Source organism: Dacryopinax primogenitus (assembly GCF_000292625.1).
Source record: "Dacryopinax primogenitus strain DJM-731 SS1 chromosome Unknown DACRYscaffold_21, whole genome shotgun sequence".
In the NCBI taxonomy this organism is placed as follows: domain Eukaryota; kingdom Fungi; phylum Basidiomycota; class Dacrymycetes; order Dacrymycetales; family Dacrymycetaceae; genus Dacryopinax; species Dacryopinax primogenitus.
In genome coordinates, this window is record NW_024467218.1 from 464,669 (window position 1) to 488,584 (window position 23,916).

At 53.1% G+C, this 23,916-nt stretch overlaps 7 protein-coding genes across 7 annotated transcripts; 2 read left to right on the forward strand and 5 right to left on the reverse strand.

Moving 5' to 3' along the window:
- Window positions 1–2,332: 2,332 nt before the first annotated feature.
- On the reverse strand, window positions 2,333–3,477 carry DACRYDRAFT_24842 (uncharacterized protein). Its single transcript, XM_040773878.1, has 2 exons — window positions 3,066–3,477; window positions 2,333–3,014 (listed from the first exon to the last, which is right to left on the reverse strand). The coding sequence occupies exons 1-2, from the start codon at window positions 3,460–3,462 to the stop codon at window positions 2,473–2,475; spliced, it is 939 nt and encodes a 312-aa protein (XP_040624818.1). The 5' UTR covers window positions 3,463–3,477; the 3' UTR covers window positions 2,333–2,472.
- Window positions 3,478–4,055: 578 nt separating this feature from the next.
- On the reverse strand, window positions 4,056–6,053 carry DACRYDRAFT_102194 (PLC-like phosphodiesterase; the record flags this gene model as incomplete). Its single annotated transcript, XM_040767616.1, has 8 exons — window positions 4,056–4,529; window positions 4,583–4,985; window positions 5,035–5,094; window positions 5,143–5,246; window positions 5,309–5,506; window positions 5,576–5,729; window positions 5,792–5,812; window positions 5,877–6,053. 8 exons carry the CDS (start codon window positions 6,051–6,053, stop codon window positions 4,474–4,476), a joined length of 1,173 nt encoding a protein of 390 aa, XP_040624819.1. The 3' UTR covers window positions 4,056–4,473.
- An 841-nt stretch (window positions 6,054–6,894) lies between these two features.
- Window positions 6,895–7,925, reverse strand: DACRYDRAFT_84258 (uncharacterized protein; the record flags this gene model as incomplete). The annotated part of the gene is made up of 4 exons (XM_040776669.1): window positions 6,895–7,157; window positions 7,219–7,340; window positions 7,427–7,815; window positions 7,875–7,925. The coding sequence occupies 4 exons, from the start codon at window positions 7,920–7,922 to the stop codon at window positions 6,895–6,897; spliced, it is 822 nt and encodes a 273-aa protein (XP_040624820.1).
- A 2,598-nt stretch (window positions 7,926–10,523) lies between these two features.
- On the forward strand, window positions 10,524–13,448 carry DACRYDRAFT_119114 (uncharacterized protein). Its single transcript, XM_040770727.1, has 11 exons — window positions 10,524–10,690; window positions 10,738–10,782; window positions 10,831–11,196; window positions 11,241–11,355; window positions 11,404–11,472; window positions 11,530–11,824; window positions 11,880–12,248; window positions 12,298–12,495; window positions 12,552–12,939; window positions 12,996–13,007; window positions 13,054–13,448. The coding sequence occupies exons 1-11, from the start codon at window positions 10,535–10,537 to the stop codon at window positions 13,291–13,293; spliced, it is 2,253 nt and encodes a 750-aa protein (XP_040624821.1). The 5' UTR covers window positions 10,524–10,534; the 3' UTR covers window positions 13,294–13,448.
- An 87-nt stretch (window positions 13,449–13,535) lies between these two features.
- On the reverse strand, window positions 13,536–14,888 carry DACRYDRAFT_24845 (uncharacterized protein). Its single transcript, XM_040773879.1, has 5 exons — window positions 14,209–14,888; window positions 14,073–14,163; window positions 14,012–14,017; window positions 13,734–13,959; window positions 13,536–13,651 (listed from the first exon to the last, which is right to left on the reverse strand). The coding sequence occupies exons 1-2, from the start codon at window positions 14,852–14,854 to the stop codon at window positions 14,078–14,080; spliced, it is 732 nt and encodes a 243-aa protein (XP_040624822.1). The 5' UTR covers window positions 14,855–14,888; the 3' UTR covers window positions 13,536–13,651; window positions 13,734–13,959; window positions 14,012–14,017; window positions 14,073–14,077.
- A 1,491-nt stretch (window positions 14,889–16,379) lies between these two features.
- On the forward strand, window positions 16,380–19,532 carry DACRYDRAFT_102198 (uncharacterized protein; the record flags this gene model as incomplete). The annotated part of the gene is made up of 3 exons (XM_040767617.1): window positions 16,380–17,264; window positions 17,313–18,726; window positions 18,775–19,532. 3 exons carry the CDS (start codon window positions 16,380–16,382, stop codon window positions 19,449–19,451), a joined length of 2,976 nt encoding a protein of 991 aa, XP_040624823.1. The 3' UTR covers window positions 19,452–19,532.
- A 161-nt stretch (window positions 19,533–19,693) lies between these two features.
- DACRYDRAFT_24847 (uncharacterized protein) lies at window positions 19,694–22,081 on the reverse strand. Its single transcript, XM_040773880.1, has 4 exons — window positions 20,930–22,081; window positions 20,672–20,819; window positions 20,554–20,622; window positions 19,694–20,360 (listed from the first exon to the last, which is right to left on the reverse strand). Exons 1-4 carry the CDS (start codon window positions 22,075–22,077, stop codon window positions 19,809–19,811), a joined length of 1,917 nt encoding a protein of 638 aa, XP_040624824.1. The 5' UTR covers window positions 22,078–22,081; the 3' UTR covers window positions 19,694–19,808.
- Window positions 22,082–23,916: the final 1,835 nt, after the last annotated feature.

Consider the following 23,916-nt stretch of genomic DNA (forward strand, 5'->3'; position numbering starts at 1 on the left):
TGACCTCATATGACCTCATCCTTGGTCATATGACCTGATCACCTGACTAGGCTGAGTAAGCAAGATGTTCTAGCAGGTTCCACCACAGAGGTATAAATATAAGGCCTACTCTGCCTGGGGACTGTCTCTTCAGACTTGGTCTCTTAGGATCATCCACAGGTACCTATACTGTAGATAGGTCTTAGTCATCAGGTCTACTCCACTTCCTTGTTGCCTGCTTAGACTCTTGGCACTCTTAGGTGAGCAGACTTAGTCAGCCTGTGTTGCCCTAACAGTACCCCAGCAGCTTCCATTCATTGATGTGAACCAGCCTATGGATCATTGGCAATGGCCTTGTGCAGGGGTACAAAACACATATGCTTGATGGTGGAACAGAGAGACAGCCACTGCATACTGCTCCACATCTATCACAGCCTTTTTCAACAATGCTTGGTTAATGATTGTGTCATGCATGTGCATGCTGGGCAGTGCCAAGATGTACTGTTGCCTGTCACTGATTACAACCTTGTCCTTCTCATTAGCTCCTGTGCCCTGTGCAAGAAAACAACTTACATGAAGACAGGCAGGTTCCAGGTGTTTCCATGGTCATCCAATAGTTCAATGAAGTCCAGGACCTGGACAATAGGCCTATACACGTGTGGCTCACCAAATGCCATGATGCTTACCGCATCATGGGTCAAGTGAGGGACCTGCACAGGAGAGACAAGTGCAGCCATATGCTAAGCAGGGTACCATGTTGGGCGCATGGTCTCAGACAGCCTCGATGGGGCATGCAATGTCCTGATTTGCTACCAGGATCTGCCTCCATCCATGTGCTGTTGATCCAACCCAAGAGGTGTCCAAAATATTGGTCCAATGGGTGGTGTGCAAGAACTCACTTGGAAAAGAGGGGAGAGATGGGGAAAGTCAGTAAAAATGCAGGAGTCAGCCTGTAGCTGAGCTATTGATAGTCAGTACACAATAATCAGAGCTTGGTGGCCATTCAGTCAAGTCACAATAAGTCAAATCCGCTAAGTCAAGTCAAATCTGCCAGTATATGAAAAATCAGATCTGTATAAGTCTATTGGAAGAGGGGCAGAATAAGCTAGATACAGGAGTTTCTGGAAACTACTTATACTAGCTACCATAAACCACACTCTATACTAATCCAGTCTCTGGATACCTCTCTAAGGCAAGCATTGGCATGCCAAAAATCTGGGTGGGTCAATCCCATTGCAGAGGAAACCTGCTGTTGTCATGCCGAATATCCAAGTGGTCCTGTTGCCTGGGGAATCATAGTAGTCACCATGCCGAATATCTGTGGTGGGTCAAGGCTTGTTGCTGGGGCATGTTGTGCATGTAGTAAGGGTCTGTAGTGCCATGCACCAGTCTCTAAGGCCTGAAAATAACCATGGGAATACTGGCCTGACACACCCCACTAGAGGTGGGGTTGTTCAACATTGCCCAGGGGGTGCACAGAGCAGGTTACAATTAGAAATGGAAGGAGGTAAGTCATGTAATCTATCACATGACTGGAGAACACGCAAGTCTCCTTCACACCCATTTTATCTACAAACGATGGGACAGAAGACCTGAAAATTTGGCCTGCTTCATATGTACTAGTAAAGCTATCATATTGCTTAGGACAATCTGCACAAGTTTTCAGTAAACAATGGAGGGAGAGCAAACACACCAAAGCAGTGGCAGTGAAGGAAGAAGCGGGTGTGCAAAAGGTCCGTCCAGGATTTCAAGATTGAGATCTTCACATACAGGTCCGGCCCTGTATGTCAGACTGAATAGAGATTGAGCACTGTGATCTGCAGAATATCGGTGCACTGAACGCACCAAAATCTGCGCTGGATTTGCGGAAGCACATCTCGAGATTTACTCCCTAGATTCAGGGTGAATCTCGTTACCGAACGGGCTCTAAGTGTAAGTCGTCGTCCGCTGCATATATGCATATAACGAAATCACAAAGCCCGAGCAGCCCGATCCGGCCTCCTACTCCTCCAGGTAGTCCAGGCTGGTACCAAACCGCACCAAGGTTGTAGCGGGCATACTGTAAATGAAGCAGGAAGGGAGATGGGTACTCGCTTCTGCCTGCCTCCCGTCTGAACGGTGCATTGACATTTCGTTCAACCGGCTTAAGCTCGTAAGGTAGAAATTCGACCAGCCAGTACTGCGCCGTGAATCGCCTTTGGTCAGGAAAGCCCAAGCTTCCATGGTATATGGCAACTTGTGATGAAAACTGTCCTGCATTCATATATAGCTATAGCGACCCCAACTACCATCACCAGGCGTGTGTAGCCAGGCCCACAAATGTGCAATACAACCAAACAAGTGATACGATTCAGTTGAGCAGCATGATAGAAATACATGTCGAGTACATTTTTCAAATGCGTTTGTAGTTCTGGAAATGACAAAGAAGTGCAGTTGGCGAAGATGAGGAAGAAAATGATGCCGATCGAGGTCATAGAAAACGCAAGCACAAGGTTACTCGAGCCCGACGACCTTCGCCGCCCTATCCAAAGCCCAGACCCTCCAACCCTCCCTCGCCCCTTCCACGCCAACACCTTGCCCCTGTTTCTCTCCAAGGCCGTCAAAGAATAGCCCTCCCAGCTCGGGCTCTACACCCATGGTCGACGTCACCGCGGTTCGCCTCTCCAAGGAGGACTCGCGCCGCTCGGTCGTGTAGATAACTTCCGCTCGGGTGCGAGTCTGGGATACAGGTGCTGGGCGAGGAGACAATGAAGCCATCCCTTTTCTGCCCCTGGCGGAAAGCCCTGCAGGTACCGTGGAAGACGGTGCCCGCTTGCTGGCGAGCATGACCAAATCAGGGTAGCTCATCGCTTTCGTTCGGGCGGCAAACGACTCGTGCAGGCCGTCATCTGTTTCAGGATAAGGTGCATCCGAGGAGTGGTAGGCATACGTGTATGCGTTGGAGGTGGTGGTGGTGGTATACGCGTACGTAGTCGGAGGCTGTCGCGGAGGTGAAGGAGAGCCAGAGGACGGTGTGCGAGATAACTGGGGAAGAGCTGCGCGCAGAGGTAAGCTGGTTACTGCATATATGCATACAACGCACTCACAGATCCCGAGCACGCCCATACGATCTTCCATACTTAACACCCTCCTCACACACTCATCCATTCCCAGCTCCTCCTCTCCGTCAAGTCTCTTCTCCTCCCCATCGTCACCTTCTCCAGGTTGTGTTCGTCCCTCCTCCCTGACCCAGCCGAAACTCTCCGCGGCTGCCGGGCCATAGAATCCGGCAACACCGAACGGGTCCTCCTCGCGCTCCTCCAGGGGACTGGCGAGTGCGGATCGAGGGATGGCACGGAGTTGAGGTGAGCGAGTGGGTGGTGAGCGGGTGGGGGTGGGTGCGGCAGTGCGTGATTTGCGTTGTGGATGGGGAGGGGGCAGTTCGGAGAGCGAGGTGAGGGGGCGGGTGGTCGGGTGAGTGTGAGCACGGGAGAGGTTGGACATGATGCTATAGTTGAGTTGAGTACGTGAGAGTGAGATGGGGGTAAGAATGAGAGCTGGAAGGAAACGCCTCCCTCCTCTCAAGGTTTATAAAAGATGTGCTGCGTGTATGCGCCCGATCACCACGCCTCTCTTGGGGGTCTGCGCACGCGTCACAAATACGGGGTAACACCTTTGCACGTCTGATGTCTCTTCCGATCTACGCCTGCAGACCCAAAGCCCCCACCGAAGGACAATAAGCTTTCAGGGTCTGGAACCGACACTGCCACCGTTGGGGAACGGAGCGCAGCGGGAGTATGCGGAGGAAGCATGAGAAGGCGAGAGAAAGCACCCGGGTGGAGCCGGGTGGGGCAACCAGCGGTAAGGAATGTTGGAGACTCCTTTCGATGGTTCGGATGCGAGTCACACAGATCTGGCTAAGAACAACACCTTCGCATTGCATTAAGTATATGCATCCCGTTCAGATCAAGGATTGATGTCCTTTTTCATGCTCTATTCTTCACACGAAAAGCAACCCACTCACAAACATCAGGGAGAAACACAAAATTCGTTGATATCGAGAGATTCGTCATCAAATCCAGGTGGTGCGGTGCAGTCAAAGATACTGGTGATACATACGCCTATGTAACGCCAGTATTTGTGCAGTCGATGACAGTTGACGAAACTGACGTTGAGAGAGAGGTACGTCATGGGATTCCACATCCCCGTCACCAAAGCCAGCAATGACAAGTGTTTTTTAATTGTCGCCAATGGGATCTTCAGCAAACATTTGAGCAAGCAGTTGCGGATGTCGTCGTAAGGAATGAGTCAATAGTGACTTTGCTGCGTAGTCACACGGCGTGTAGGTTCAGTCGGGCTGGCAGTCAGTCCTGCCACGGCTGGCAATCGTTCTGAATGGAAACCGTCGACGCCGGCCACGAAGTGAATCATCATCATGTATAAAAGATCTCGCGTCATTTAGTCTGTGCTGTTCGAGGTTCCCACGGACAAGTTGACACAAATACTCTCCTGCACTCAGATGCCGATGACAGCCTTCACCAGTCCAGGGATGTTGCCGAAGAAGTCCAGCACTGGGTATTGTGAGAACACCGTGCTGTATCACAGGAGGAGGAATGTTACGCACTGACAATACCCCATCTAGAGCCCTTGCGCGCCTCGAGCCAAGGGAGAAGCTTCTGGTTCACTCCAGGAACATCAGTTCCGTTCCCGAGTGCTTGGATGATCGGCGTCTCCGGGCTGGGCACATCCGTATCATGCTCGCTGCTCGCAAAACTCCAGAACAGGCTGTCCTTCCATTGTTCGCTTGCAGCCATTTCCAGGTGGGCGGTGGTTGCGTTGAACTTCCACTGGATGTTGAGGGCTGCGCCCGCACCGTTCGGGAGCCCGATCTCGTAGTAGTCCTCGATGTAGGCGATGCCATTGGTCTGCAGGTTGTAGATCAAAGTTATATTGGGGGAGTTGTCGGTCCAGTTGGAAGGAGGGAAGTGAACACCTGGAATGGTGGCTTCAGCCGAAGCAGGCAGCAGCTGTGGCTCATAGTCAACAACGGGTCATATTGGAAGAATGGAGACGCACATCGAGCGTGAACCGCCTGAGCAGGACGATCTTGCCGCGGATATCACCGAGGGTGCCAAACTGATCTTCGTCAGCGAATGGAAGGCAAAATGAGCCTGGACGACTTACTCGGTCTTTGATTGGCGAGATGTACTCCTGCGCAACATCATTTGTGAGAGTCCCATATAGCATTTGCTGGACAGCAGCATTGTTCTGTGCCCACTCCGTCGTCGCTAGCAGTTCGAAGGAGGCGGTTAACAATGCAGTCGAGAATGATCATGGAACAAGCACTCACAGCTCTCGTACATGAACGACAGGAACACTGCCTCGCTCGGATGGTCGTCCAGCCAATGGTAGAAACCATACAGAATGTCCTGCACGGTCGCGGTCTCGCTCTGCAGTGCCGCACTGTGATAGAACACAAGGCTGCTGTTAGTGGGATCGAAGGCATAGCGCAAGTCGAAAGCACGGATTCCGCCGTTGAGCATCTCAACTGTTCATGGACTCGATGGTCAGTCATTGAACCACTACTGAGAGCGGGTGTAGGACCAGGCAGACGTACAGATAGGCTGGTCTTGACACCTGTAGAACTCAGCTGGCTCGGGTTGGTAAGCTTCAGACCCTGTGATGCCTGAAGCAGTGATGTGCTCGAGGGAGTCCTGTGTCGTTTGCGAGTAGTTCCACGTCGCGGTGTCATGCACTCCGGGGATGTTCATCTGTGCGAAAGGGGAGGTGTCATCTCGGCAGTTTGCATGAGGTTTGCAAGTCAGAGGCGTACGCGGACGATGGACAGGTCATCCTATGACAGCATAGTAACAAAGGGTTAGGTGGATTATGAAAGATGGTGATAGAGCAATGCGCACAGGGAACTGGCTCATCCAAGTGCACAACCCCTCATTGCACGACGTGTAGTCTCCAAGGATTGGTCGCCCGTACTGCAGCAGCGTCTGGACAGCCTGTTGGCCCAGATTGCTGGAGTTAGTCGAAGCAGCTGCAGCGTTGACCGCTAGTGCGAGTGCGAGGAGCGTGACGACGAACATCGTTGGTTTGTTGACCTGGGGGCGCCTGTTGACGATGGATGATCGAGCCAGAGAACACAGAGACGTGTTTATATCCACTCTAGGCCCATGTCACGGTGTCTCTAGACCGGAATGTCCTCGAAGAACGTGCATCACGAGTGGAGCCAATGTCATAGGTCGAGACTGCCTCACACGCGGTAGATTGACTCGCGAAGATATGTAGTCCAGCTGTTCCGAAACACACCGACTTGCCAGTACATCATCGTAGCATATGCAGGTCAAGATAGAGAAGCGAGAAGGGAGGAAGGGGAGCGTTGTTGGTTATTACTATATACGAACGTGCTGCCTGGGCGGAAAGAGAGAAGCCTGAGAAGAAGAGAACATAACCGTCCCATTGTATAGAGTTACCAAGTTAGGAAAGCGGATTTTGACAATAACGTTCGGCCACGTGCGCTCTCCAGCGCGCTCGAAATAAACAACACTAAGACAAGTTTATTAGAAGAACGAAATATCCGCAAGCTAGTTAGCGAATCTTGTCTGACAAACATATCTCAATAACTAACAAATACTCATTGAGATATCCGGCGGAAAGCAACAACACCCCATGCAGCGCCGCACAGGATCGTTACAGTGCGTATCTGACAGCAACAGTACAACAAACTCCGATGACCAGCAAGCACGTCGCCCTCACCACATCCTCCTGCTCCCACCAAGGCAACTCCCGCTTCCTGCTCTCATTCTCCCCTTTCTTGCCCTCAGCTCTTGAGACCAGGTCAGTCCTCCGCAACCTCTTAGGCAACTGAAGCACCACCTACCAACATCATGTGCCTCAGCTCAGGAACACGACGGAGAGCGGAGGGGTTTACGCAACTCGTCGACTGAGGATCTCGTAGTCGCACTGTCCCTCTTCCTCCTCTTCCTCCCACTCTCCATCCCCGTGCCCATCTACCGTCCCCTGGTCCTCGCTCTCCACACCAGTTTCTGTTCGACCATCTCCCCACTGTGTACCCCCAGGAAGGGTCGTTATTCCCGCGTCTGACATCTCACGCTTGGGTAGCTGACTAGGGGAGATAGGATCGATCGTGAAGGCCTGAGAGGCATAGAACGCTAGTGCATGTGTGTTCGCTATGTCAATCAAACATGGTTGATCAGTGCTCGCGTTCAGCACGTCGAAGCGAGCGCGTACCTTTCAGACAGGTGAGCATAACCTTACGCATCTTGTACTCGCGTGCGAGGAGGATGAGCTGGTCGACGAGGAACTTCCCCACTCCTAAACGGCGCGCAGGGGAGGCGACCTGGAGCTCATAGCTGTCCGCATAGTTAGTACATCGTACTTGATATCCAAATGGCAGGAAATCCGAATTGAAAGGGGGAGGGGAAAGGGAAATACACACCAGTACAGAACCTCACACTCATCGCCCTTCCAATCATCGTCCATGCATTGCTCCCAATCGAACCGAAACATAGAAAACGCCGCCAAGGACGTTTCATCCCTCCCCATCTCCCTTCCTTTCCCCTTTCCATCTCCCCGTCTCAGCTCTCGCAGAAGCACGAACCTGCTGTCCCTGTGCCATAGTTCTCTCGCTTTCGCTCTCGGATCCCAGCCCATGCTGCTCCCTTCGCTCAGCGTGCGCATATTATGCTCGTATAGAATCCATATGACGGTACGCAACGAAGGGGGGATGAATTCGGCCGAAAGGATAGAGACGGTGTAGGTGGTTGTTGGCAGAGATGGTGGGGTGTACGTCAGGGGCAATAGAGTCGAGAGGTCGTTTGCTGAAGCCTGCCTTTGTGATCAGCACTGTCGTCCCATGTCCATGTCGAGAATGACACTGCTCTGACCCTGCACGCTATGTCAACGCGGTTGCTTTTCTTGCTTTTGGATGGCATTCTAGTGACCGTGAGAGCAGAACCATCGAGTGCAACCAACACAGTCGCGAGGCGTGTTGACGCGTGTACTGTTGCGCGTGAAGGCGCGTCTTCAACCTTTCCGGTCGAACGATCAATGCACTTCATGCGGTTGGTTTTCGGTGTTGAAAGGAGGGATATTTTTCGCCGTCACAGAACAGTGCATCATGGTAGATAACATGCGGTCTTTGTCCCTCTTTATTTTGTGACATACAAGAAGAGGTCCAGTTGACGTACATGCTTTACAGCCATCGGAATACAATAACACGGTGTGCGGCCAGAGGTCAGACACTTTATGGTATGTCTGCATCAAACAAGTAATACTCGTATTCAATAGATACCTAATACACGTCAACTAAGCTAAGCCGACATGAGTACACGATCACATCGAACTACCTAAAGGCGTTGGCCACATTGTCACGCCAGCGTTCTGAAGTGTCCCCCCTCTGGTGAATAGAGCCTCAACACCAGAACATCTACATCAGTTCCTCGACACTGATTGGCCTGTCTTCATTCATGGTGCTGTCTTCCTCATGTGGATCATCTAGAAGTGGGATATCCGCCTGCGTCGCGTCGACGACTCCCTGCAAACTGGGTCAGGAGGATAGCGTAGAATGTCCACTCTTTCTGCTACTCTTGCAGCGCCGGAGTCATGCGTCTCCTTGCGCTGTTTCTGTGAGCTACCAGAGGTACAGGTAGACGATAGAATATACCCATCTTCTGGTACGTTGTAAGTCGTGACCCAAACGCATCAACATGAAAGCAGCATAGCGTAAATGAAGCAACAATGCAGACAGATAGTCATTGCTTGTCGTACCCTCGCCGAATGCTGCGTCGGTGTTATTGGTCAACCCCATGGACAGTGGAAGCAACTTTTGAGCAGTGAATCGCACTTCGGCCGGAACTTCAGCATGAGGAGGAAAAGAGTGGGACGGGATGTTTGAGGTACGTAATCGATTATTAGAACACTGGGTACCTTGATTAGTGGGGTGAGGATGGCGACAAGGAACTCACTCATCACCATGACAGCCAATGTGATTGAATGCTACATGAACAGTGAGGTTGTGCATCATACTATCTCTTATGCATTTCTCAGCTTGTCATTAATGACAATGAGAGTATCACAGAAGACCATGTAACATTATGTGGTCTTTTGCAATACTCTTGTTCATCTGCAATACTCTTGTTCACACCCTCACAGCTGACCCTGCCCATTATTCCTCCATAGTGCTTCTCCCCATTCAAGCATCATGATGCATGAATGGGGAGAAGCACTATGTTTCAAGCCTTGCTCCATCTTCCTCCCCACCTGGGATAAAGAAGCACCAAGGGTTAGAGAAACACTTCCTTGCATGCTAGGGCATCTGCATCAAGCCAGTTGTTGATGATCATCTTCAGCCACTGGGGGGGGGGGTATCACATCAGCACCATAATCACCAAAGGCTTAGCTCGATCCCTCCTGTATGGGGAAAGATGTGTGCTGCTCACACAACACTGATCACTCGACTCCCGTAAATGCGCATGCCAGAGTTCCTTAGATATACTGCCAGCCGTCGTGCTCGTAGCAAGGTTGGTTCGTCATTCAGAAGTCTCCAGACCAACAGGGCTTCCTAAAGGGGCTTGAATCCATGCGACACAACAGAAGGCAAGCTACTAACCGACATCAGGCGGCGTACAAAATCCGTACACGGTACCGACCACAATATTCTGATCTGGGGTGGATGATCCCTTGGAAAGTCACCAGCAATGTATACAGCGATATATCGTAGGTACTTGTGCGGTCGCATGGATGGCATCAATCAAGCGGCACCATGTCGGCCCGGGCATTACCAAAGCGCGCGATAAGTAGTTTTATACACGGTGAACGTGGTTCGCCGTTTTCAACAGCCAAAAAAAACAGAGGTTAGAAGAATGACGTAACTCGTGCTACAGGACGTATGCATCATAAGCAGCCATGACTAATGTAGCGGGAGCAATTCGATCACGAAAATGAACGCCACACTCTTTCGTTCTCAGTCCAGGCATTTGAACATTCAAATCCTTGCACTGTCGGGAAGTTTACTTCTCTTTGGACTCTGTATCTTGTAATGGACTGTTTCCATACTCATATCTGGGCGAACAAAAAGCGAAGCCATCACATCTGCTCGGAGCATAAGTGGTTATGTTCTGCGCGGGTGGATGTTTGGCCTTTCATTGTGGAGATCTAAACTAGATAGTTCTCCGGGGCTGTTGGACCCATCATCCGATCACTCTCGCGCTGGAAACCAAACAGGCGGCTGAATCTCGCGTGTATTCGGGGTGTGTACGTGGTTGATGGATATACAATACGTGATAGCACTGGTCGATCGACAGATGTCTAAAGCGATAAATCAGTATCTCAGATTGTGTTATGGGGAATCGTGGCCCGTTTGATCCGTCAACGCTATTGGAAGCAGCCGCGAGACAGAACCTGGCGATTTTTCGCCAGGCATGCACCGCGTGCAGCACGCATGGCATCAAATCAGCTATAAAGCCCATCTTGTTACTACGTTCTCCGCCGCGTCCTTCCATTCGTCCCCTGACTGAGCACACTCGTGGTAACCCAATTCCCTACCATGGGGGATATGCAGGCCGTCTCTGGGCAGCGCAATGCCGATATTTCCAACTCGCTGTATGCTTTGCACGCCAGACAACTTTTCGATGTCATCGATCAGATCCGCGATAGCGGAGGTGAACACCATTTGGATCTTCCACGGATTGTGGTCATTGGCGTGCGTGTCCATCAATTCACCACTGCGAATACTAATTGTATACCCAGAATCAATCTGCTGGGAAATCCTCCTTGATTGAAGCCATTGCTGGGGTATGTGCGGCTACGGTGAGGAAACACAGAATCCTCACATTTCTCCAGATCAAGGTCCCTCGAGGTTCTGGAACATGCACCCGCTGTCCAATGGAAGTCCGCTTGCATCGAAAGAATGAGCCGTGGAGGTGTTCTATCCGTCTACGGTATGAATACGACGAATACGGCGAGAAGCGCGACGATCCTTTGAACATCAATTTCGGAAACGACATTGTCGACCCAGCCAAGGTCGATATCATGCTGCGTCGCGCACAGCTAGCCATCCTCAACGATGAAGACAACCCTGGGAAGTTCGTCGACATTGATCCAAACAATATGGCGGTCTCCGACTCGCAAAGGCAGTTCTCCAGGAATGTCGTGTGTATCGAAGTTTTCGGTCCAGATCTTACGGACCTTACGTTTGTTGACCTTCCCGTAAGATCCGACAGCCACATAAGAGTCAGGCTCACCTAATGCAGGGGATCATCCAACATCATCCTACAGATCCGGGTCTGGTCAATGTGATCAAGGGTATGGTCAAGGCGTATATCGCTGGTTCTTCAGCGCTGATTCTGTGCACCATCACGATGAAGGGTGTGTTCGCATGCAATATTCGATGGGCAGACTGACACTCAGCCGTAGATGATCCTGAGAACCAGGCAGCGTTGAGCGAAGCCAAGACGGCAGATCCTCACGGGGCGCGAACCATAGGTGAGCCGATTGCATTGTGCGTTTGCCCGAAAATAAACGTGAGCTCACTATTCAAAGGTGTCCTGACGAAACCAGACACCCTGCAACCTCAGGAGGAGGGGCTGTGGATAACTGTGCTCAAAAACGAAGGATCGCATCGCCTGAACTTGGGATACTACATCACCAAGCAACCAGCTCAAGCGGAAGTCGAGCAGGGCATTTCGTTTGACATGGCGCGACAGAACGAAGTATCCTTTTTCGAGACCACGGAGGCCTGGCGTGCATTGCCGAGTAGCATTCGACAGACAAATGTGAGCACTCCACGACTGACAGCAGCGTTGAGCACCTTGCTATCAAGCCATATACGGAAGTCGTAAGATATTTTCAATCCTTACGCAGGATCTGAGATTCACAGAACGTTCTCTCAGTCTTCGTGACATCACCGAGAAGGTCCACCGACTGCTGAGCGAGACTCAACGAGACCTGAGATCCCTCGGAACTGGCCCGTCCAATAATCCAGTTGCAGATATAATTGCCCTCTGCGATCGCTTTACTGGTATACTAAGGGCGTACATCGTGGGAACCGAGGACTCTGAGTTGCTGATTCAGGATAATAAGAGGGCGTTCAGCCGCTTCAAAACTTCCATTCGCGGCACTGCACCGGTCTTCATCCCCTATACGACAGTCGAACGTAAGTGGAACGAATACACCGAACCGACCCATATTCTCGAGGACGTTGCAACCGAGGACAATGGTCATACTTACGATCTCGATATGGTTCGAAAACATATCAATAAGTGAGTAGAACAAATGATTGGATTCCCCTCATTAATTCTTCCGTTACAGTGCGAAGACTCGTGAACTGCCTTTCAACGTCCCATATGCTGCGAAAGTGCAGATGATGCTTCTGCCTATCAAACGATGGCAGACTCTCATCGACGTCTGCTTTGAAGCGATAGTCCCGAACGTCAGATCACTCATAGAGAAAACAATCAAGCAAGTGTTCGGCGAGTACGCGGAAACCGGACTTCTGGGTCGGGTTAAGTAAGCAAATTTTGTGTCGCTCTTAGCCCAGATCGCTCAATCGCAATACCTGTCAGGGATATTGTCTCCAATCAATTGATCGAGCGGGAGAACGCAACGCAAATTGCGCTCAAGCTTCTGTTTGACATGGAAGTCCCAGGTCCTTATACACAAAACCATCACTACTTTTCAGCTACCCGGGAGAAGCTGGTAACCCACTATAGGCAGAAACGAAAGGAACGAGAATCAGCACCCACTCGCCCGACGTCGGCCTGGGGCCTCGCTCCAAGTGAATATGCATCTGGGCCAACTACCTCTCGCTCTACTATTATCAATCAGGTCATCAGCGGCCTCGCAACGCTCGGTTTTCAAGGTGTGACGGAAAGCGACTTTGGGAAGCTCGTCATCGAGGATGAATGGGAGGAAGAAATCACCGTCATGGCGGAAACGCGTGCCTATCTGCAGGTGTGTGGTGTCCTTTCTCGAACCTGACCGGCAACCTAATATAAATATTAATCTAGGTTGCCTACAAGGTGAAGAACATTTTATCTGCTCTTTGCTATACTAATCATAGAACAGCGTATCATTGATTCCGTACCGCAGGCGATCGACTTGGTCTTCATTCGCCCACTCGCAGACACGCTACACACCGCGCTCATCGCTGGGCTGCAATTCGATTCCCCCAGTGCACACGAACTCTGCCGCGCCTACCTAGCTGAAAATCCAGCTAAAGCAGCGGAGCGGGTTCGACTCCTTGCGGACAAGGAGAGACTGGAACGGGTAAAGGAAACCCTAATGCGTATTGGGTTGGGTCATTGAGCTCTATAAGTGTAAGGGAGGGGAGCCGTGGGAATGGGAATTGAGCTAGGAAATCCTTGCCCGAGAGCATGTGAGCTGCCGGGGCACCAAAAGCTACTTCTGGTGTATGGCAGCTTGTTCTATTTGACTTGGAATGTCAAAAAATAGAAGTAGAGGGCACATGCTTGTGCGCAATGCAGTCTTTTGTTCGCCATACATGCCGAGCCAAAGGAACGGGCAGCTTAGCGGATACGGCTACGTATATGACAGCGAGTGTGTATTTATTTCGCTCCTGCGCCAGCACGGCACCAGCAAAAGAATCGATCCTGATGATGATGATCCGGCGGGGGCCGCGATGGGAGCGATAGAACATTCCCAGCTTCGGCCGAGCGTGAAACCATGCACGACCAATCAATCAATCGTTCAACAATGCATTTCTAGTAAGACAACAGAACACGTACGTACAGCCTCGACTCGGTAGGAGCAGCGTTCTGGTCTGCATATAGTACACCGGCCCACCGTCCTGGGTAACGATGGATGGGGTGGATAAGATGAGCGGGATAGGGGTGAGGGCAATGTATGCACGGGAAAAGGGGAAGGACTAGCCAGACGACTCGTGTATGCGCTTCGACTAACGCCACGTCCAATGCTCCACTCGGTGCGGAGCTCGGCTATATGAGGAGACGGCTGTACAAGGGATTGAGAGTGTGGACAGAACGATGAAAGGGAATAGGATTGCCCATGACTGGGTGTTCGTCGTGAGGATGCTGATCTCGATCAGATGTGGGATATATGCGCACCATATTCATTCGTCGTCTTCTTCCGCCGCGAACTTGTGCTTCCCCATTGACGTGTAGGATGTCATGCCCTTTCCTGAGCCAGTCACGCCGACTAGATGATCATAAGCATGAGCAGTAGGAAGAGCAGAAGACGCACCTCTCCCAAGCGGGTTATCCGGGCTCTTGAATATACTCCTACCGGACATACCGGCAATCTCGATTCCCTTCTTCTCTGATTTCTTTGCAAACTTCATCCATGCCTGCTGCTTATCCTGCTGCTCCTTTGCCTTGTGTGCGCGCACCTCTAGCTTCTTCTCGTTCCGCTTCTTCTTGCGCTCCCTTTCCTCCTCTTCCTCCTTCGAAAGCTTGCGCTTGGCATCGTTGTGCGGATTCTGCCAGGGCTGGGTCGACGTGGACGCACGGATCTCGCTTGCTTTGACGATCTCGGTCTCTGAATAACCCTTGAAGAGCACCGTATATACGCGATTCGACTCGCTCCCTCCAACAGCGATGATCTTGGCTGGGTACCAGTGACCGTCACGAGAGTATTTGGCATCCACGTCGCCGCCGGGCTTGAAGTCCGCTTGTGGAATGGCGCGCACTCCGGTGGCAGCTTTGGCAGCAGAAGCCTTTGCTCGTGCCGCTGCGATCGCTTCTTGAGCAAGTGCCTTTTGTGCGAGGTCGATCAGCTCCACGATTTCGGTACGAAGAGACTGGAGTTCTTCATTTTCTGCATCTTCTTCGAGGACCGCGTTGACCTGAGCAAGTTGTGCCTGATACTGCTCAAGCTCTTGTCGATCCATCGGTTACTTTGAGTGGATAAGCCGGTGAGGTCGGGAGGAGAGTAAGGGGCGTAAATGATGAAGCGGCTTGTGACCGGTAGGCGGGCGTGGGAAGGGTGGGAACGGACAGGGCCGTGTATGGTCGGGATAGAGTGATTAGTGCAAGGGCACGCTGGAGTGCGCACGGACGTCCCATCGACAACGGAATTGGAATAGGATTGCTGCCGTGATTAGGCAGCGTGGCCATCTGATCCCACGGTATGACACAACCACCCAACACTAGATTAGAGGCACTGCCCCTCCGGGAAGCAAGAATGAATAGACGTGCGCCTAATTTGGGCCTTAGGGACTGAAACTTTGTAGTGGGTTAGCCTAATTTGAGTTTCGTAAGATCATTACATAATGGACATGTGTGGCAGCTCACATGGCGGAAATCTCCGCTCCGGAACGGTCGACCGATTGCCCGTTTTGTTCTTAGCCCCCAACTTCGACGCTCCAGCCCTGTGTGCGCGCAGCCCGGCGGTCAGAACCGGTAACGAGGGGACATCACAAGCCCCACGCTTTGTACGGTTTCTTCGGATTGATCGGCATCTGCAAGGAATAGAAAGGGAATTGAATATTATTCAGATATTTCGGCGGAGTCGGCGTTAAGTCCCATCATGTATTTTTGCCGATTTCTGAATTGATTTTCTCAACTGACCGTAAACCCGGCGGAGGCCGTGTTTCCTCCCTCGCCGCCGGTGCTCTTCCCACGTTATCGCAAGCGTGTGTTTAGGGCTTGTACACTTGAAACTTCTTCTTCGCCACATACACCCTTCTCTCTCGGCCCTTTCTCTTCTCTTCTCTCTCTTTCTCCTTCCCTCCTCCGACGTTCCCTCTCCACTTACCCCGTGCTGCACGCTCTTCTCCCTCTTCTTATAAGCTAATTAAGGCGACTCATCCTTGATATAGTCCACATTGCACCGGCCCCTTGGAGGCACGCCCATCGCTTCGATCGCTTACTCTCACCCGCTTCTTCCCGGCACGCAGGGAGCGTGGGAAGCCGGTATACTCTTGCCGTTAGCTCAGGTTCTATCTTCTGCCCTTGTTCCTCTTCCAGTTGACACACGATCACGCCCTCCCCTTGCGGAACACACGGATTGAAATCTCGGCCGGCTGGTCCCCTTTCCCTTCAATTAGGCGCGGAACGAATTTCACGTGCTCCCCCGACCTCCGGCATAAGGTCAGTCAGCTCTCGAACGCTCCCGCGGCGTAAGATGCAATAACAAAACGCTCGCCTCCGCACCCGTTTCAATACGATTTGTCTATCTTGTTCTCTCACTGGTCTCACGCTCTGCCTCTCTTTGGTTCACGCTCCTGCACAATCTTTTTCTCGGAAAACCCCGAGTCATCATCTGGAACTCTTCTTGGTGATCTCTGCATTCGGCACAACTCTTTGTCTTTGTTTTCCGACCCTCTCTTCTTCGAACTGCGAACCCTCAGGAACGCTCCGGAACCGTGCTGCCAGGTCTGCAATTTGTTTTCTTACCTTTACACTCGCACTACAATGTCTTCTCCTCCCACCTTCTCATCCATTGACCCGGTCCGAGGCCCTCCCCTAACCCAGCTGGATCCGGTCGGATCAAGGTCCTCGAAACATAAGCCTTGGGGCGTACCGTCTCCTGCGCCCACATGGTCGGACCATACGGCCGGACCGAATACCTCTCCTGCACATAGCCCCATGCATCAATTACTCACGCCTCCAGCAGATCAGCGAACACCACAACTAGCTTCCTCAAGTTCCCTAGACCGTTACCTCTCATCCGGCCGTTCTCCAGTAGCGGCTTCCTCATCTTCTGCATCGATCACTGGCAGGCCAGCAGGCCGATTTCAAACCCTATCACCGCCTGTATCTAGATCTGCATCTGGATCTGCTGCCCACGCGAGCCGTTCTCAAGATAACACCACGGGCGACTCAGAGCCCTTGTCCGCCCGCCCGGGCGTGTCCGCACACCGCCATGGGAGCGGGAGCACGTCAACACGACCCGCTGGCTTCCCATCGGTGCCCGAGCTGTCTGGCCCCTCCGCCCCTCTTGTCCTCCAATCTCCAGCACGCGAGCCCCTCGTGTCTGTATCCGAGTCGCCATCACGCAGAAACGCATACAGTAGTTCAGCGCCTGTCAATCTTTCTCCCCCCCAGGCAGCCTGCCTAAGATACCCGCTCTACCTGGAGCGCTCCGCCTCCCCGGTTCCGGTGCCGGCTCAGGTGCAGCTCCAGGACCCTGGCTCGGACATTGACGATCCCTCAGAAGCAGCTTCGGCTCACTCTTACCAGTCCATGTTTCAGGTCCAGCTCACCGGCAGGAGCGGCAGCACAGGCGAGAGCTCCCGAAGTCAAAGGCACCCGTACACAAAGTATATTACTGATGATGAAGCAATAGAACAGGCTAGGGTAAGCGCGCTAACGTTTATCTGTGGACGATGTAGTCATAAATTGTAGGGACAGAAGCGAAAACCCAGTTATACCCACACCATCTCAGACGATCGACATAACAAGATGCGCCGATCTGCTGAAGCACGACTCTCTGGAGGCAGTTTCCCAAACTACACCACCTCCCAATCCCAAATGCCAGTTCAAAAACGACCTGATCCGATGGCCAACATGATCACGATCACTTGCTTTCATCCCATAGTGGCTCAGAAATCGTACGGTGCGGAGAAACGTTATTTCAGCCCACCACCTTTCGTGGCCATCCGTGGGCCGTTGCAGAACGCGCCGTCTCAGGCACTCGAGATGAACGTCATCACGGGGCGTGAGAGCGGCGGGTCAGGAGACGTCGAGTCTACACAGACCCAGTTCTTGGATGGAAACTTCATCGCCACCTTCCGTACTCTGCACGTTGGTGGCATGTCAAACCGGAAACGCTGCCAGCTCCGCCTCACCATTTCGGACGCATCAACATCAGATGTACCAGAGACGGTCGACGCACTCGCCAGCAGGCCGTTCATGGCTCCACAGAATCCTTTCTACCTGCTCCCGATGAGCGTACCAACCGGTGCAAGGAAGTGGGCGACATTCCTCTCCGCTCCTATCGCGATCCTCTCCAAGCCTGCGAAACACATGAAATCGCATGATCCAAGCAGCATCACATTCGGAAGTACGGTCAGCCTATATCACAGACTCAACTCGCAGACGGCGCGAACAAAGTACGTGCATATCAACTCCGCCCGGCGAATGCTAGAAACGAGTGGTGCCAGCTGGACGCCACTAGTGGTGGAGAGAGTGGACACACCTGCAGGTCCGGGTCGACCTGGCGGACTCAGCCTTCCATACACTGCCCCGAGCTTTGCGGAAGGCTTTGGCTCACTCCCAGATCCTGACCCGTCTCTCCACACGCCCAGAATCGCACCGCTTCCTCAGATCCTGGATGTTCGACGTCTTGAGGTGCTCGCTCCGGTGACGTTCAATAGCACGATCACCCTGTTTGACCCACAAACTGGTGTGCGATCGCCGCCACTCATTATCAAAAAGGTGGTGAACGGGCACATCAAACCGGATGAACCTTCATTCGGCGACCCCTTGGATCCTCTCAACCATCTCGGAGCTAGCTCTACGTTGAGGCCTCTCGAGCCTGTTGGCCAGCTGCAAAAGGTGGCGTTCATGCGACCCCCGCAAACGTATCCCCGCGGTCGTGTTGCAACAGGGACGGAGCCGAACATGTACTGGGGAACACCTCCAGACAGCGATGAAATGATGTTTGGCACTCCGATACAAAGTGGTCGGCCAGCGAGAGCATACAGGCCAAGATCAAGGAGATTGGCGGCTGCGATGGAGTCTCAATCTCAACCGGAGGAGCCTGATGAAGGACTGGAAGAGCTGGATGATGCGGTGGTATGGACCATCGTCTCAGTCAGTAAGTGTTTTACTTTTTTGCATTTTCTGCCTCTCAATGATCATCTAGCGAACTTCAAGTATAGCTACTTCGCGTCTGATCCTGGCAGGGTGATCCCTCCCGAAGTGGCCGCCGCTTCAGTGACCCCCTTCCCCGCTCTCCGTCAAGAGCCCTTCTATCGGCCCCAGATGCACGCGCTGCAACTTCTCGTAGACGACTTTGACCAGTCTCTGGAAATCTGGGTGGGGTCATTTGGCCCTCTACGGGTGTCCCTGCTGCGACAAGGCACCGATCAACAAACGAGGAAAATGTACGATCCAAGAACCTGGTTCGAGGTGAAACGGCCTCCTGTGGATCAGCCAGCCGCTGAATTCGCCATTGGCGGAGGCAGTCTGCCCGAACGGACCGCTTCTTCCGTCTCACCGACCGCGTCGCCTGACGCACAAGCCGGATCAAGCAAGACCGGGCCAAAGCCACTGCGGGCTAAGATTCCCCCGGCGCTGGATGTCGCCAAGCCACAGACGGTGTTACAAGTTGACCTTCCGCCAATTCTGCACCTTGTACGCTCATGCTTCAGAAACGAGCCCGCAGGCAACGCCGTAACCGACTTGCCGATCATCTTTATGCGCACTCTGGACGGGACTGGCTTCCACAGTGGAAAATCGATCGTGGTGGAGAACATCTTGGGGGAACATTGTAGTAGAAACGACGTTGCGGGATGGACAGTGCGGGTCGTCTCGCGTTGATGAAACGGCAGTAAAGATAAACCGTTCAATTGTACCAGTAGCTCTCCGTGCATTTGTTTTTATTGTCTCCGTGCTTACGAGGGAACATGGGAACATGTGCCTGAATCGGACACGGAAGCAAACATCAAGAACTAAATATATAAAAAAGCGGAAAATAACTAATTGAGACATGCTGTGATCTATCGGCCTGCTCTGGGCACGGCAACATGAACTAAATGAATACAGTAGTCGGGCTAGGTATTAAGATCTTCGCGATGGAGGGGAGGGATAGAGTAGAGAGATGGGGATGGGATGATCTATGCTACATCTTTTTAGCGACGGCAGTGTCGAGCTCAGGCTGGCAAGGCGAGAGCGAAGTCAATCGGCGCCCACAGGGATCTGGCCCTCCCACCAAGTCCCGGAGGAACACTGCGTCAATGGCGGCTGGTTAAACACCGTCCCCGTGCCCACCCTTCCCGTGCCAGTGGTGGGGATCAGACATCCAGAAGTGAGCAGACCGATCTGTCCCAGAGGGGCCTCGCTAGGGGAAGGGACGGTGCTTGCGCTGCTGGCGGAAGCGCTAGAGAGCAGGGGAGTGTCGAGGGAGACACTTGTCGCTGCGGAGAGGGAGCTGACAGAGCCGCAGGAGCCGATAGAACCCGTTGAGTGGATGGAGTTGACGGAATTGACAGAGTTGACAGAGCCGATCGAGTTGACAGAGCTGTTGGAAGTAGTAGACAGGGTAGACATGACAGACTCGACACTTCCCCTTCTCATGTCTTCTTTTGTGAATGGGAGGGAGGGAGCAAACGCCTGGGAGCGACTCATCCCGCCGAGGGAGTTCACCGAGCTGAGGTTGAGGGAGCTGAGTGTGGGCTGGGAGGGGATGAGCGCGTGGGAAGCGTTCATCGTCGCGCGCAGTTGGTTGATCTGCATATATGTATGAGCAAGGTACAACCTACTTCGAGGCGGGAACTCGAGCAGAATAGACAAGAGAAACAGGGGCTGACGATGATAAATGGGGCGACAGAATGAGGGAAAGACAGCATATATGCCAAGCATGGGGAAATAATCCAATACACGAATGCAGGTCAAGGGGAGGATTGCAGAGAACACAACTCACCTCGCGCACCAATTCCTCGTATTTCCTGTGAACCGTGTCCAAGTCCAGTTGCTGAGCTTGGATAACTAGCTAAGTAGACAGAATTCAGTCGTTGTTTCTGGGAGAGAACAGCGCGTACCTTTGCACTATCAAGCGTCATGGCGCCGCACTCGTTGACCCCCTCCAACCCACAGGGCCTCATTCCAAACCCGAGGATCTGCCGCTTCAGCCGCTCGAGGTTCCCTTCCAACGCGCGGGTGTACGCTTCCGACGCTAGACGCTTTTTCCTGTATACCGCGGGAGAACAGGACGAGCGGAGCAAAGAGGACGACGAGGGAAAGGACGAATAAGATGTCAGCGACAGGAAAGGCGTGCAACAACAGTACAGAAGACGTACGTAGGTCGACCTCCAGACGCAGGAGACCGCCTCTTCCTCCCCTTGCCTCCTCTTGGTCCTACCTGGTCCGCACTGTCCTCCGCCTGCCCATCCAGCTCAGGCTCCTCAGGCTCTGCAGGCTCGAGGTCTGCTTGATCCTCCTCTGCGCCACAGTCGCTCAGCGACCTAGGGGACCTTCCACTCCTCGTCCCCGCTTCACCCTCCCCAGCCCCAGCAGCCCCAGCAGCAGCAGAAGCAGAAGGAGCCCTCCAGCCCCTCCCCACCGGGCCCCCAACCCGCCTGATAGGCGTCTGGTAGAGTTTTGCCGGTGTCCACCCGGAGCTGCCTAGCGGCGCTTGAGCTTTGTTGCGTTTTGTGGTATGGGGGATGGGGGGGACGCTGTTTGTCGGGAAGGGATGAGGGTGGGAGTGGGAGTGCAGGTGGGTGGGGAACCCCTGGTCGTTGGCCCCAGAGAGGATCGCACCGGGACCGTGTGTAGCCGGTACAGGGGGTAGAGGCGGGAGGCCATTTTGGAGGGCATATGTCTGGGGGTCGTCGATCGCTCGAAGGACGGAGTTGGTCTGCTGCTGTGGGGGTTGGACGTAGTGGTGCATCTCTGTCTGTGGGAGAGATTGGGGGTAATGCTGAGGATGCTGGGAATGGGGCGACTGTTGTTGCTGATGATGATGATGAGTGGACGATTGCTGCTGCTGCTGCTGAGGGGAATGCCTCTGTTCAATATGGGCAGCGTTGAGAGCGTGTTGATGGTGTTGCTGTTGATGATATGTCGAGTGAATATGTTCCTGAGCATGAGTGATCTGCTCCAAATCATGTCCATAGTGCACGTGATCATGAACAACGTGAGCCTGATGCGGTTCGTGTTGCTGGGGATACTGCAACTGAGCATGATGTTGCAACACAGCGCCATCTTGTATGCCGTCATACCCCGCTAGTCCCGGGGGTGCGCTCGCTGGACCCCCCATCGCCTGCTGAGGGATGTCGACCTTTATCCTCGCCATCTGCGGTTGTAGAGGCACATCCAAGTAGCCATTAGACAGAGGAGGGAACGTCGGAAAGCAATAGGTCTGCTGTTGTGGATAGGTGAGCGGATACTGAGTGAGGCAAGGCCAGTTGTCGCCGTCGGAGTGATGAGATGAATGGGACATCATACCGCTATGAGACAGGGTGAGACATGAGTGTGATTATCCAACCAATGTTATATACCCTCACAGGTCTAAACCACCTTCCTCTTCCTCGGTTCACATCGTACCACCTCCCATGAGGGCCGGCGGTGAACGGGCTGAGATAGCAGAGATGGATGGGGAGTGGCCCCACCTTGTTCCATCTGATCAGAGACAGAGTCGGCGATGTCCGTTCCACAGATGGCCACTTCACTCCCTCAGAGCGAGAAGTACAGGCACCCACAATCTCACTCAAACACCTGACGTCACCTGCGTGCAAAGGCACACAACAGGCCCCGGAACCACGTGTTCCCCTCCTCTACAAGTCGTTGTTCGGTTTACGTACTCGCAAGCAGGACGTCGATGGGCACGCCTCGGCGCTTGCACACCTTCTGATCAAGCATGCTTCGTGTGACAGTGCATGCTTACCGTGTGACTGCTCATGCTCAACGGCAGGTGCAGCACGGCGCGAGTACTGAGCTCTACAATCTCGATACAGCCTCTAGATCGGTGGGAGGCGAACGCCGACGCTCCCGACGTTCGATCCCCAAGACAAGAACCCAGTGCTCAAGCACTTCTGTGCACCTGAGAGAGGAGGAAGACGGAGAAGCGTGCGCCGAGCCCAGGTGTCCCAGGTGTCGGCAGGCGCCGTCTCTTAGATACGCGGGCTTCTGGTTCTTTGATTATACGGCGAACGGAACGGCGTGGCGCTCATTAGCGGGGAAGAGATCGAAATCCAGACCGACGAGACCTAGCAATACCAGGGAGCAGGAAGACTAAAGGCCAGACCAGCGAGTAAGCAAGACCCATGCAAGACCAGTCATGAGGGACCGAGCAGCGAGAAACGACTGATGATCACCCGGAGGCAATCGCTGGATATGGAGGTCGCGTGACCGCCATGTCAATCAGCTGGTTGAATTTGAATAGTCCTAGTGTGCTTTTATCACTGGGACGATAGTTGTTATTCACCCTCCAACAACTCAGGGTCTCAAGGCTGGACCGTACGCCCTGTCCCAAATTCAAGACCGTGGCTCATCAGCAAGATTAGAATCATGAGCGTAGGGATCGAGATCCAGACCAGACCCTCTCATAAGAGACATTCGCTATCCGGCACCGAGCAAGGGACGACAAGAGCCTGGCAGAGGATTGGTCGGGACCTCAGTGACTGTCGTTGTCTCAGACGGGATAACCTGCATACCGGACCTGTTGTCTCAGCTACATGCCTGGTTGTGACAACTTGAAGCGCCCCAGTCGTTGCAGACGGCCAGCAACACTCTACCATAGCCCAGATCGCAACAGCCAAGAATCCCCAGCGGACCCTGCATGATACCAATATCCGTATCTCATGCCGTGGTTCTCATTTCAGCACAAGGGAGTGGGACAATGTGGCCTCGTCATCGGACACGAGGGAATCATATACAGGGTACCGTAGACAACGGATGAGAGGCGTAGGGATCGAGATCCTCCCTACCGAGAGCGAACAAGCCGAGTGCACCTCAGGCTGGCGCAGAACAGCAGCAACGAGAGGAGCGAAATTCCCATGGTCCGAGTAAGAAGGAGACATCTTGGGGCGTTTCAGGCGCGGTTCGATAGTCTATCATTCGGAGGCTGTCGAACTACGATGTCAGACCGGGTGAGCTTGCGTTTGCTCTGGGAGCATGCCGTAAGTTGGACGAGTCCTCATGCTACGTCCTGCGCTCTATTACAGCCGTAGCTGAGGAGTCGCTGCAACGGGTACAAGCTCTCCCAAAGAGCCGGCCCAGTCCCCAAGCCCTAGCCAGGTGTAGCGGTATCACCGGCAGAAAAACAGTTCCTTCAACCGCGTCT

Coding starts and splice junctions, on each gene's coding strand:
- DACRYDRAFT_119114 (XM_040770727.1), top strand. CDS start 10,535: ATGGGGGATATGCAGGCCGTCTCTGGGCAGCGCAATGCCGATATTTCC. Junction 10,691..10,737: donor CACGGATTGTGGTCATTGGC/GTGCGTGTCCAT, acceptor TTGTATACCCAG/AATCAATCTGCTGGGAAATC. Junction 10,783..10,830: donor TGATTGAAGCCATTGCTGGG/GTATGTGCGGCT, acceptor ACATTTCTCCAG/ATCAAGGTCCCTCGAGGTTC.
- DACRYDRAFT_24847 (XM_040773880.1), bottom strand. CDS start 22,077: ATGATGTCCCATTCATCTCATCACTCCGACGGCGACAACTGGCCTTGC. Junction 20,820..20,929: donor GCGTCTGGAGGTCGACCTAC/GTACGTCTTCTG, acceptor CGCGGTATACAG/GAAAAAGCGTCTAGCGTCGG. Junction 20,361..20,553: donor ACGAGGAATTGGTGCGCGAG/GTGAGTTGTGTT, acceptor ACATATATGCAG/ATCAACCAACTGCGCGCGAC.
- DACRYDRAFT_24842 (XM_040773878.1), bottom strand. CDS start 3,462: ATGTCCAACCTCTCCCGTGCTCACACTCACCCGACCACCCGCCCCCTC. Junction 3,015..3,065: donor TATGGGCGTGCTCGGGATCT/GTGAGTGCGTTG, acceptor CTCTGCGCGCAG/CTCTTCCCCAGTTATCTCGC.
- DACRYDRAFT_24845 (XM_040773879.1), bottom strand. CDS start 14,854: ATGGATCGACAAGAGCTTGAGCAGTATCAGGCACAACTTGCTCAGGTC. Junction 14,164..14,208: donor GGATAACCCGCTTGGGAGAG/GTGCGTCTTCTG, acceptor ATGATCATCTAG/TCGGCGTGACTGGCTCAGGA.